Source organism: Hippoglossus stenolepis, chromosome 5 (genome assembly GCF_022539355.2).
Source record: "Hippoglossus stenolepis isolate QCI-W04-F060 chromosome 5, HSTE1.2, whole genome shotgun sequence".
Taxonomy (NCBI): Eukaryota; Metazoa; Chordata; class Actinopteri; order Pleuronectiformes; family Pleuronectidae; genus Hippoglossus; species Hippoglossus stenolepis.
The window spans coordinates 19,205,685-19,219,035 of NC_061487.1; the positions used below are offsets into that span (position 1 = coordinate 19,205,685).

At 44.6% G+C, this 13,351-nt stretch overlaps 1 protein-coding gene across 1 annotated transcript in view; it reads right to left on the reverse strand.

Annotated features, from left to right (window-relative positions):
• Window positions 1–13,092, reverse strand: part of mafb (v-maf avian musculoaponeurotic fibrosarcoma oncogene homolog b (paralog b)) — a 42,213-nt gene extending 29,121 nt beyond the window's left edge. The window contains exons 1-2 of the mRNA XM_035156936.1: window positions 11,700–13,092; window positions 4,498–4,566 (exon numbers count right to left, since the gene is read on the reverse strand). Coding sequence (XP_035012827.1) covers window positions 4,539–4,566; window positions 11,700–12,673 — 1,002 coding nt within the window. The 5' untranslated portion in view covers window positions 12,674–13,092 and the 3' untranslated portion in view covers window positions 4,498–4,538. The remainder of the gene's footprint in view (window positions 1–4,497; window positions 4,567–11,699) is intronic.
• Between the last annotated feature and the right edge of the window lie 259 nt (window positions 13,093–13,351).

Sequence of the window (13,351 nt, forward strand, 5' to 3'; positions counted from 1 at the left end):
CAAATCTGGCTCGCACAAATAGAAATGCAAAATTAATACGGCTAAACTTTTATTTTGTGTGGTGTATATTTAAATGCCACAGTTTTATTCTCTTTCTGCTTTATCCTCGTCTTTTCTGCAACAACAATGAACTTTTACCTTCTATTTTTAAATTGCAATCCACTAATGAGCTACTTAGACTCAACCCTGATCTCTGTCTTATTTTCTCTGGAAGCTCAAACAAATGCAATTCAGCCGAGGAGTCGTGCACTGTGGCACCACATTAATCTGCTCTGAGGAAACAGAGCTCAGGACGACTGAAGGGTCCGAGTCAGACAGAGGAGGGACAGACACAGATAGAGACGCATGGAGCCAGTCTCACTGTGGACCTGACAGACTGATGTCTACCTGCAAACTGTTCAACGTTTGACCTCTGCTGTACTTGTACTCATAATGCCACCAGAGGATTTCACCGTTTGGACTGAAGCATCTATTGAGAAAGGAAGTGTGTGTATGTGCATGCTTTGCCCCGCTTGTGTCTATTGTTATATTTATATTATATTTTTTGCAGGTTTGCATATATGAATGCCTGCGTATTAACAGGTAAGACAGCGGAGTGACTGCAGCACCTTCCCTTTCCTCCTCCTTATTTATTTGTCTGTATTAGTTAGCTCCTTCTCAGCACTTAAAATTAATGTCATCCAGCAGAAAATAGAGGCTGAAAGCTGAAAATCAGCACTTTCCCTGCAGCCTGGTTATTCATCAAGCTAACAAGGAGAAGATGCATCCCGTTTCAGCCGGGGCCCAGGAAATATGTGCCATTAAAGCCCAAAGCTTGTGTTGGAGAGCCGGGGAATAAAAGTGAGGGTGTCAGGGAGACGGGATGGACAGCATCGCCAGCAATATGGATGCAGAGACACCAGCAGACACATTTATATAAGGGATAATAGATATACTCTCGTGGAGACACACACACGTTCCGTCCATGGTGCAGCCACAATACATACTGTGTGTGCGCTGCATGTGTGTATATGAAGTGCTGATTTGCTGATAGCTATAAAAGACGATCCTTCAGGGGATACAGGAGACGTAGTTTGGAGCTTTGAATAAATCATGTGTTGCTTAGCACGAATTTTCTCTTTAGGAGCAGGGTGTTGAAACACATCCCGGGGGCTGTTAGCATTGTGCCCGTGTTAACATCTCTGTAGCATCAGGAGCTAACGCCGGAGTGTTGGAATTCAATTAGACACTGGGTGCAATGCTAAGCAGCTAGCAGTGGGCAGTCACCGCAGGGAAGAGAGAGGGGAGAGGATGACGACGCGAGGGGAGAGAAGAAGGGAAGTGTGTGTGTGTGAGAGGAAAAGGAGGCTGCGGGCGAGAGGAAGGCCCCGGGCAGCTGGCTGCGGTGATTCAGGGGAATACATTATATCACACTAACCGGCTGATCACAAGTTCCTCTCTCAATCACGCTGTGAACACAACCTGAGGAAAACAGTGCCTCTGAGGCTCACACACACACACACACACACACTGGTAACAGCTTTATGACTAATTATGTTTTAATAAAACAATACAATCCAGGCTTAAACAACCCAAACATCAGAGAGAAAATTGTATATTATCAAAAGAGGAGCGGGTTGATGTTTGGAGGTTTGGCTCAAGGCTCTGCCTGAATATCGTCTTCTCAGTAATTTTAGAAGAAAGTGAGAACACTTAACACATTTTTTTAAAACAACCCAGATCTAAATACAGTTGTTCTTTGTTCACTTTGTGTATCTTTACAACTGCAGAGAATTTTTTCCCCCTCGTTTTATTTCACAGTGCCAACTCTACTTGCCTCCTCTCGTTTGGGAGCAGGCCTGGTAATGAGCATTCATCCTGTTCACATCCTCCCTGTCGTTTGGATTTTGTGGATGGAGGGATGACGTCCGTGTCACTATCAAGATGTTATCGGTGCAATGAGTGTAACACCGGGCGGCTAGATGTTATATATATCCCATGCAGGCAGTGAAGGACAGTGAAGTGTGTCAAACCGGGGATGGAACAAATTCTTGTCCCCACAGAACAGACCCCCAACACAGCTGCAGGGAAATAAACAGTGTTTAAATTAAATGTCGGCAATGTACTGAAGATTATTTTCTATCTTCTGATATCTAATTGTCAGAATAAAAATTTGTTTAATTCTCATTTCTATGTCGGCCACTGTGATGAAAATTAATCCAAAACACGTTTGATATTTTTACTTTTCTCAGTCAGCCGTATTTAAAGGTGATAAATCATCGTCTTAACGTGAAAGGATTTTAGAGGTTTACATGTCATTTAAAGAGATGATTTCCTATTTCACCCCTTTTACACTTGCACACCTTGCTGTGTCTGCATGCATGTGCACATGTGCCCTTCCTCCTCTGCCTTGTCTACAAAAACCTGACCTGCCTGCTGTCAGCCACAGAGGCAGACACCCCGTGTCCCTGCGCCCCCTCCCCTCGTGTGGCGGACTCCCCCCGTCACCATGAGAGGGGAGATGAGTTGGAGGGGGAGGAATGACGAGGGGATATCGGAGGGAAAGAGGGAAAAACGCGGGTTTGGGTGGTGGGAGATACAAGGGGGAGAGATGGCGGCGGCGTAGTGGGTGGGGGCTCTGAAGCTTCCTCTAATGTGCCCCCTCCACTCCCCTGCTTGTGACCTCAGAGCTCCTGACAGCCAGAAAGTGCTGAAGCATGCAGGTGTCCTAATGCTGCAGCCACACACAGGCGAGCGCAGGAACTCTGCTCTGCTCTCTCTCTCTCTCTCTCTCTCTCTCTCTCTCTCTCTCTCTCTCTCTCTCTCTCTCTCGCTCTCTCTCTCTCACACACACACTCTGTCGTCCTTAACTCCTTCACCGCCTCCAACCACACCGTGTCAATACCATCACATTGCATATGCATCAGACTGTTTATAATTAGTAAAAAAAAAAAAAATGGATGCGGATGGAGAGCATATCAGATGCAAATCAGGCGTGCGGCTCACAATGCTGAGCACACGAGGACACTAGAGTATATACTGTCTGCTGCACAGTAAAATTAGCCGATGCTGATGCTGTACTTTCTTCTGTCCAGCCTCTCAACTGCACAGTGTAAAACCTGAGGTGTCCAGAGAGTGTCCTGTCCTGTGTGTGTGTGTGTGTGTGTCTGTGTGTGTGTGAGTGTGTGTGAGTGTGTGTGTGTGTGTGTGGTGGGGGGGTTTAGAGATAGAGAGTTGTATTACAGTGGTGATGAGTCGCCTGGCTGCGAGGCTGATACCTCAGCAGCACCCAGCATTGACCAGGCCTTTAAATAAAGCCTTCGATCCTCCAGCAGCAGAGAAGGTCACCGCCTGCCTCTGGTTACCCTGCCTGTCTGTCTGCATCCACGGCCAGGAGCCCTCCCGCCCTCTCGCCATCCCTTCCGCCCTTCCCTTGTCTCCTCACCCTGGTGTTTGTGTCTGCATTCAAATCCAGGTGCCTCCCTTTGCTCGGTCCCTCTACACCTCCCCCCTGTAAATTCGCAGCCAATTCCTTTTCCTCCATTTTCTATACTTGCAACCACGAAAAGCACTAAGACATAGCCCTCGCTTTCCCTCGCACACACTCAATCATCCTCGACCCTCCTCTGCAATCCCCACATCTGTCCATCTGCGTGTCAGCCAGAAATAAAAAATAATGTACAGTGTTGATCTCCACAGAGAGAGCAGAGAGGGTGAAGTAAGTCAGGGGGGTTCGGGACAAAGGTCAAAGGTTTTGGACCTCATCCCATGAGCCCGGTGCATGTCACCCTCCTGTCAGACAGGCAGCACTGTCAGAGCCCCCAAAACAGAGAACTGCAGAACACTGCACACGATAAATGTTGAGAGACCGACAGAGGAAGTTTGGATGTCAGAGAGCTAAATATGTAGTGAGGAAAAAAATCCATCTATTAAGAAAACCCAGGTTTCTATCATCCAAAATGAGTGTTTCCTTATCAAACTACAGACTTATATTAATACCATCAGGAGTGTATAGGGCTTCAGATTTAAGGCTTGTGTTTGTTTGTCCATGTAAAAAAAAACGATTGTTCTCAAATTGTTTGAATAAGCAGCAGAGAACAGAAACACACTATTTTAGAGTCACTATTCATATTTCCACTTCATAAAAAACGATCAACTTAAACATAATCAAAGTTTGTAAAAATAAAAAATGCAAAAATGTGCATTGTGTTAAATATTTCATATTGTAGACTATTTTTTTTACATGCATGCAAACCTTCCTTTTGTTTTCAAATATATGAAGAATATGAGATTTTCAAAACTAATGTAATAAAATAGATAATATAAATTGATGTGAACATTACGTGTGTGTAAATATGAGCTGTGTGTTCAGATCATCAAGAATCTCCTGCATCACTGTATCACTTTTAGTTTCACATTTGCTTTTTACATTTTTACACTGGGCTTCTATACACTGAGTGTGTTTTGCAGTAGTACACAGAGTAGAGTGTCAGAGAGGGAGTGAACGGTGCAGCTTACCTCAGACTAGAGGGTGAGGGGGCAGAGATCACAGCTCTCTATCACAGATGGAGGAATTTTCTTGACGTCCTACAAAGACAGGAAACAGAAATGAACTTTAAAACACACTGCGATCCAACAACAGTGAAGCACAGACACACTTTAAACAGTAAGTACTGACACAGCTCTGTCTCAGACGTGGCCTTGAATTAAAAAAAACGTGACATGAGGTGAAACTAAAAATGACAGGGGAAGCAAAGCTCAAATTACAATGTAAAGCTAGAGTAACGCTACTTATTTTGTAAGACAATCAATAGAACCAAATTACAATTTAAGAAAAATTTAACAATGGTTTTTACAGAATATTTTAAAACAATAACATAAATTTAATTTACACTTTGCTAGCAAGCAATTCAGAATGACATAATTTAGACAATTTAAACAGATGAACAATTCTGAAAATGTTCTATAATATATGACACGAACAGCAGCACAAAACAGAAACAAGAATAAATCAAATCTCAATCAAATAAAGTTCAATCAATCAGTTTTTATCCATTCATATATTGTATGTCCTGCACCCTCACTTTTTAAGACACATGCACATACACACTTAAACAAATGCTTGCTTGCTCACACGCACACACACCTCACACATGCATGCATGCACAAACGCAAAACCACACACACATGCATGCTCGCACCCGTTTATTTAAAAAGATAATAAAACATAATTCTATAATTCTATAATAATAAAAAAACAATTCTATTACTTCAGATCATCGAATTATTATTATTTGTTGAATTTAGTTTAATCAATTATTATTTGGAAATGATAAAACCCAGAATGAACGTGCACATTATTTGACTGTAGTTATGTCTGAGAGCAGAGAGAATTCCCACACATGGATGTGAACGCAGCATATGTGAGCATTAAACTGTACGAACACATGTCAAGGATGACTGTGGTGAAAGGAAACGTGCTTTCAAAACCCAGTAACCAATCATCCTGGAAAAACTTTTCACCGAGTGAAATGAGGCAAAGGAGCGACAAAGTATATTAATGCCCCACAATCCATCTTTAAGCAACAATGAGAACCATTCATTTCCCCCTAATCCGATTCACACTGGGGCCAAATGGACTCTGACCCATTCAGCCACAGCGGAGCCCCCAGTGACAGACCTGCAGCAGAGAGAGGGCTGCCGTCACCTGGAACACGTCCTGAAACATCAACACGGGCACAATCCAAGCACTACTGAGAATTTCAACTTCCAACTGTGAAGTGGCTACACAGAAATACACACACACACACACACACACACACACACACACACACACACACACACACACACACACACACACACACACACACACACACCGCTATAGGTGAACACAAACAAAGAGCTTGATAAACACACCCGGCCACAGTCACACACACACACACAGACATGTATACATACTCGCACACGCACACGCAACGCACAACTTGTCTGCACGTGTCTACTTTGTGTGCACTCTTGCTAAGTCAAACAAGCACACACACACACACACACACACACACACACACACACACACACACACACACACACACACACACACACACACACACACATTGGGCTCGATAGAGGGGAAGTGAGGTCCACGTGCAGAGGGCTGCTACATGGCAGCAGTGTGTGGGGTCAAGGCCTTTCCCAGGTACAAATGAAAGCGAGAGGGGAGACTTTGGAAGAGCTGAACAACACTGTGGGTCACCTTGCCTTGCAAAGAGATCAATGTCTGTTTGACTGGCTGAGAGAGAGCGAGAAGGAGAGAGAGAGAGAGAGAGAGAGAGAGAGAGAGAGAGAGAGAGAGAGAGAGAGAGAGAGAGAGAAAAAGGGTAAATCACCTCTTGCTTCATTGAAATGCAGGTAAAACACACAGGGGTCGGGCTCGGCTCCATGCTCCACCCTGCATAAAACACAAACTTGTGCACATGCAGACTTATACACGCACGCGCAGACAAACTGCACACGCACACATACTCCTCAACACACCACACACACACACACACACACACACACACACACACACACACACACACACACACACACACACACACACGGTAGCATAATGCACTCAGTTGCAACACCCACCACCACGTTCGCTGCGGTCCAAAACACACCACTCCACTGACTCTGTGCCCTGCAACTCAACTCACTGTCGAAAACATCAACACAGCCTCAGCTCTGTTTATCTGTGAGTCAGAATATTGTGATCACTTATAATTAAATCATGATCAGCTTTCATCTGTTGCCCTTTAGTTATGCATTCTGTGGAGACCGTCTTACACAAGCAAATGCAAATCGCGCATTTGAATTCTAACGTACACACAAAACACGAGACACACTAAATGTGCTCATTCTTTTTTCACAGCTGAGGATTTGCAGTGATCTCATTTCAACACAGGACTATAGGACTGGATCCAGACTTTCACATCCCCCCCCACTCTACCCGTGAGTCTATTTACTGGGAGAAAGAATCACCATGTAAAGCCAATGAGCGACACGGAGGTGGTGGAACCAACCTCCTTTACAGCTGCTGCATTCTCACCACATGCACAGCAGCGACAGGAGGGGACAAGTTAAATTATTGAGGTTTCAAATAAATGACACATAACTCAGGACACTGGGAGACAGAGAGAGAGAGAGAGAGAGAGAGGGAGAGGAAGGGAGAGAAGCTCTGGCGTTGCAGGTCTAGATGATGGACGGACCACAGAGGAACATGAATGCAGCTGATTTAAATCACTTTAAATGTAAATGTTTATCGTGTGGAGTGATGCAGATGCGCACTGAGTGAAAGAGATGGAAATTGTTTCCTCTTTTGAATGCGAATATGTTTTCATCCCTTTGAGGGGGATTTGTCGTAAGGAGGGGGACGCACACACACACACACACACACACACACACACACACACACACACACACACACACACACACACACACACACACACACACACACAGGGAAAAGAAGACAAACATGCACAAAAGACAGCAGTTGTGTTACAAAATGAGATGTGACTCCTGCTGTTACAAACTACTTTTAAGTAACTGAATTATTTTTAAATTAACATGAGATATCAACACCTTCAGGTAATAGTAGTTTTTACATTTTGGAGAAATACTACTTGCTTATTGCTCAAACACACTAAACTATAAATTTATATATAGTGTGTGTGTGTGAAGAAAAATGATTACAGCCTATATTCTTTTGCACCTGTGGCCTTTGCCCTGGACTTTTTCTGCGCTACATGAGATTACACTCACATTATTTGTTTTGCTTACATTTATTTCAATTCATTTTAATTGACGTATAGAAGCATCTCAATGACATGACTAAATGTTGTAGATTGACTCCACTCAGTTACAGCAGACACACACACACACACACACCCTTCATCACAATGTCAAGTAACAGACGATGCCTGCGAGTTATCGAGCACCCGCACAAACAGACTCTAAACTGTGCGCACGTCCTTTGTCATATTAATTCTGAGGCATTAAAGCGAAGTACATGATGATGATTCAAATGTCAATACTGATAAATCTCAGAGTGATTTCCCATACTTGACCTAAAAGAGAGAGTCCAATATTGTGACAGCAGACAACTGCATTATCTTTAATAACCTAATCATTGGACAGACTGCAAATGATTCCAGTGCAGAAGTCAATATGCTGAGCCCGAGAATAGAATCACAGCTCATACTGGTGAGATTAATAATGTGGTGTGTGGGTATGTGTGTGTGTATAATACATGTGCTTCAGTCTTTATATGAAGGCGAGGAAGCAACAGACGGTGAATCTGGTCGAGTGCTGAGAAATGAGGAGGAAGTGCTGAAATGTTGTTTCCCCTGCTTTCTGTCCTCCTTTAACACAGGAAGTGAATCAGTGCTACTGAATCCTCCTGCCCGCTGGTGTGTCTGCGAGTCAAAACACACACAAACAAGAACACAGCATCCCACTCGATTTTCCACAGCCGGCAAATGAGCAGCAATTTTCCACCGTATCATTCTTGTGCTTTGAACAGAGCGCAAACCACTGTGAAAGCCTATGAGCTACTACAGAGCGCAGACCTGTCTGTCACACAACACTGCTGATGTCCAGGGAAGACCATCCCGAGCCAAATCCGGAGGCTCCCGACAAAACTCAACCGATCGGCCTCACAGAGGTGCCGAGGAAGACGTATGGCATCTCCAGTTCTAGGTTATAACACAAATGTAATTAAACAGCACACTATATTGACCTAATCAGATAGGAGGGCCATAAATTAGTGGACACATGCTCACTAAAAGGCCCTCTCCCCTCAGCTAGGATGCATCTCTGATCGTTTATCATCTGAAAGGAGCAGGAAGGCAGCCAGCATCTCTCTCTCTCGCTCTCTCTCTCTCTCTCTCTCTCTCTCTCTCTCTCCTGCTCTATCTCTGTCTCTCACTCACTTTTAATCACAGAGAAAATCATTCCTTCAGGCATGAGAGCATTACACTCGCCCGTCTTGTCCCTCACTCTGGGTGAACGGGAGCCAACGGGGGGCCAGGTGACTGCTGCACAGGTGGGAGAGCACAGAGCTGATGTGCACATGCTTTGTCTCCAACTCCACGTGCAGACAAGCTGTTTGCATTTAAAAGCATCCACAGCTCTGCACACACACACACACACACACATTCATAAAAAGAGACACAACTATTCATGTGCACAGACAGAGCAAATCCAAGCACTCAGACTGTCAAAGGTCGTGCAGCAGGAAAAGATAACATCCCTTCTCCACACAGGTTTCCAGCAGCATGCACAGTGGTGGCAGTGACCTTGCATAACATCCCAGACCCTGCATAGCTTTTATCTGAGCCACATACTGTGCTCAGGGTGAGTTCCCCTCGAGAAGAACCTCTGCGGGCCAGATTCAGTCCAGACCACACCAGGACCTGACCTGTCTTTACAAAGCCAAATTACTCTGACTCCTTCTGAGGCTTTTATTCTACCAGCATCCTGACGTCACACATCAAGTGAAAGGATCTTCACGCAGGTGGATCAACACAAAGTCTCGCGTGTCAGGACGACAGAGAAAACTGTTTGGTTTTTAAAAAACAATAAATATAATTTAGACTAAATAGAAACGAGTTGATAAATCAATCAACCACAGCACAATTATAGAGTTTACCTGCGTTAAATACATCATCAGACACAGCGAAAATTTAAATTCATATATTTAGATTTAGACATGTTTCTGTGGAGTCATTTTTTATTTTTATCATTTAAAGCTGTGCTCGATTTAAAAAATGAAACTTTCCACACGCAGCGCACATTCAACAAGTGCACATCTGCCGAGGAAAAAGTGCAAGTTTACTCTAAAATCAATCATTAACGTTTTTTTAGGACACACGCAGCACAGTTATTAGGCCCCGAGGACAAACTGTAATTACCTTAAAATATAGTCAGCGTTTTGATGCGCTTATTCTGCTGCACGTTTTTTTTTTTTTTAAGATAAATTTTTGAGCTTTTGTCTTTAATTGCGCAACAAGTTGAGGCCGTCATTTTATATTTCTCTTAAAATAAAAAGTCATTAACAAGGAAACAGAAAATACCTTGGAATAATTCGGAGTTTAGTATTAAGGAATAAATGAATGAATAACGTGTGGGATAAAATGACTTACAGCGAACATATATGAGAGATGAACATGATCCTGGAGCTGCTATAATTAAAATCCAAACCAGATGTTCATGAGCAGATGTTTATATTATCTCAACATCTGTTTTGGGATATTTTCTTCTGTTTTCAGTTTAGAAAACCCCTCAAAGACACACGTGACAAACAACATGCAAAAGTAAATAGTAACAATAAAATAATAAACATGTCTTCGTTTTCCATTCATGAAGGTTTATTGATGAATGGTATATTTATTAAATTCCATTTTGTTGAAAGAGTGAACACGACACCTGCCTGTTAACTGGACTGCCCAGACAATGCACGTGTAACCCAGAGCATCACAGAAGGTGTTTGTGGCTGCACGATGATTTATCTTCAATTATTCTACAACATGTTATGTCAATTTCCACACAGTTTATTTACCGAATAAAGACCCACAGGGCTCCTGCTTTCACTTAATTTCGTTCCTTTGAATGGAAGGAAAACACACTAACGACGAACTGCAGACAGAGAAGAGATCAACAATCTTTTTGCGCAGACAAAGTTGCCTGTTTTTCATTTATTCCAGGACATGCATCATAATCTGCGTCTTTTTTCTGCGCAAACATTTTTTATCTCCAGTCCCACTTGTTGATCTATTTAATCTGATATTTCTGCTAAATACCCGGTTGCTGTGCACGTGCATTGGTTGCTGCATTAATCAATATTGAGTACAAAGTTCTTTTATTCCACAAAGTAATTTTCCCCACAAGGCTCCAAAAAAACAGGAGCCTGTAAAACGTCCGCGCTGAACTTCTATGAAACTGACGGATGAATGAACTCCTCCACATCTCCCCCTCCCCACAAATAAATCCCCCAAAAGGTGATGAGGCTGAACAATGCAGTTATGATATATAAACACAATCATTATACACAAATTCACAAAAAGAGGAAACAGAAGGAAATTAAAGGTAGAAACACAGTCCGCACATGACCAGCATGCATGGCTTCACACCACAGTCCGTTTCACATCCATCTCCAAACTTCTGCTGGCAGTTTGGGATGTTTCTTTTTTTTTTTTATTAAGACACATGGATGATATGAAAATGTGATCATTCATATCAAAAATAATATGAACATAAAATAAATTCACATACAAAAAATAAAGCTGCTGGTGCCTGAGGATCGGTTCATGTCACAATGCCGGGACGAGGGTGAGGTTGTGTGAGCGGACCTGCTGCGACAATGTGGAGGAATTTACTCAACTTAAGTCCTTTAGAATATTTATAAAAAACCTTCATTCATTTTTTATTTTCGGAGTCTTTTTTGTGTACAAGCCCATGAGCGCATCCTCTAAATGTGACCAAACAAAATCCTCACCCCGAAACAAAAAATACCTCTGAAATACAGAAAAAGTAGAAAAACTGACTGAACTAACGCAGCTTCAACAAAAACCACCCGAACACAACCTGTGTTATAGCTGCGCGTAAAATGTAAAGTTTTTTTTTTCTCGTGTTTTTTTTTTTGTGAGGGCCGGTTATTAAAACTTTTCAGCGCCGAGACTCACATGAAAAACTCCGGGGACGACGGGTTGTGGTCGCTGGCGGATCCTCCGTTTTCTCTGAAGCCGGTGCTGATGAGCTTCTCGTATTTCTCCTTGTAGGCGTCCCTCTCCCTGGCCAGCCGGGAGATCTCCTGCTTGAGGTGGTCCACCTGCTGGACGAGCTGCGTCTTCTCCCCCTCCAAGACGTGCCGCTGCTGGACCCGCTTGTACCGGCAGGACTGGGCATAGCCCCTGTTCTTTAATGTCCGCCGCTTCTGTTTCAGACGGATCACCTCTTCCTTGCTGACCCCCCGGAGCTGCCGGTTCAATTCCCGCACCGACATGGTCACCAGCTGCTCGTCCGAGAACCGATCCTCCATGCGCATGTGCTGGTGGTTTCCCCCCGAGCCGCTGGACTGCGATCCGGAGGACGGGTGGTGAGCCCCTGAGTGGTGGTGGTGGTGATGGTGGTGATGGAGGTGTGGAGCCCCGTTCTGAGCTGCGGCTGCAGCGATGACCGCGGACACCACGGCGGCCGCTGATCCCATCTCTTCCCCGGCCATGGCGCCTCCTGCCCCGGCCGAGCCGCCGAACTGCTGCCCCCTGGCATAGCCATCGAAGGTCTGGAGCTGGTGATTGCTGCTGATCAGCGCCTCTACGGCGTCCTCCGGGCTAAAGCCCAGAGCCTCGGGGTTCAACTGCTGTTGGTACCCGGTCATCCAGTAGAAATCCTCCAAGTGCGCCTTCTGTTCGCTCCCTGATCCCGGACTGGGCGCCGAGAAGCTTGGAGAGGGGGGAACCGAGCTGCAAGGCGTGCTCATCGGGGTGGAAGATAGGGATCCCCCGGCGACCAGGCGGCTGCACTGGCTGATGCTGCGATCGGGCTCCACCGGCTCCTTTTTCACTTCAAACTTCATCAGATCGAAGTCATTAACATATTCCATGGCCAGGGGACTGGTGGGCAGGTCGGAGTTGCTCATTGCCAGTTCTGATGCCATCCTCTTGCTGTTGACAGTCCTCCAAAGGGGGTGAGGAGCACCTGTCAAAGTGGGCTGCTGAGACACGCACTGAGCCAGCTTGATTTCTTTATTTATTTTCTTCAGAACCGAAGGAAAAGTGGGTTTTCTCGCACTAATTGCGCAGCGCAGGTTTTGGTTTTGCGCGTCGATAAGTTTTTTTTTTCCCTCAGTCTGTGCCGCACAGACGCATTGGAGCTGCGCTGTTTCCTCCCTCTCTCCCAGCGTGCGGGTGTCTGAGCGCCGCTCTCTCTGTTTCTACCATTTAACACTTCATGGCTCCTTTTAGGATTAGTGCGCCAATTTGAGGAGGTTCACGAACGTGTCCCGGGCAAACAGTTGCCTTGTGGAGGAAGGGGGGTTGGGAAAAATCTCCACCCGAGGATTGATAGATTTTTTTTTCTAAGGGATCAGTCAGCCGACGAGTTAAAAAGCATTGCTTAGTTTTATAGGCGCCCTGACGTCACGACTGAAATATGAAATTGACCGAGACTCAGCCAATGAGGAGCGCAGCCTGGACCCCTTATTAGCATAATAGTTTCGAAAGCAAAGTTTTCTGGACTGTCCGAGCTCATCAGCAGATTGACACGAGACCTTACATTTCATCCCTTTCTCCTGTTTTTTACACGGAAAACAAAGAGAGAGAGAATAAGAAAAACA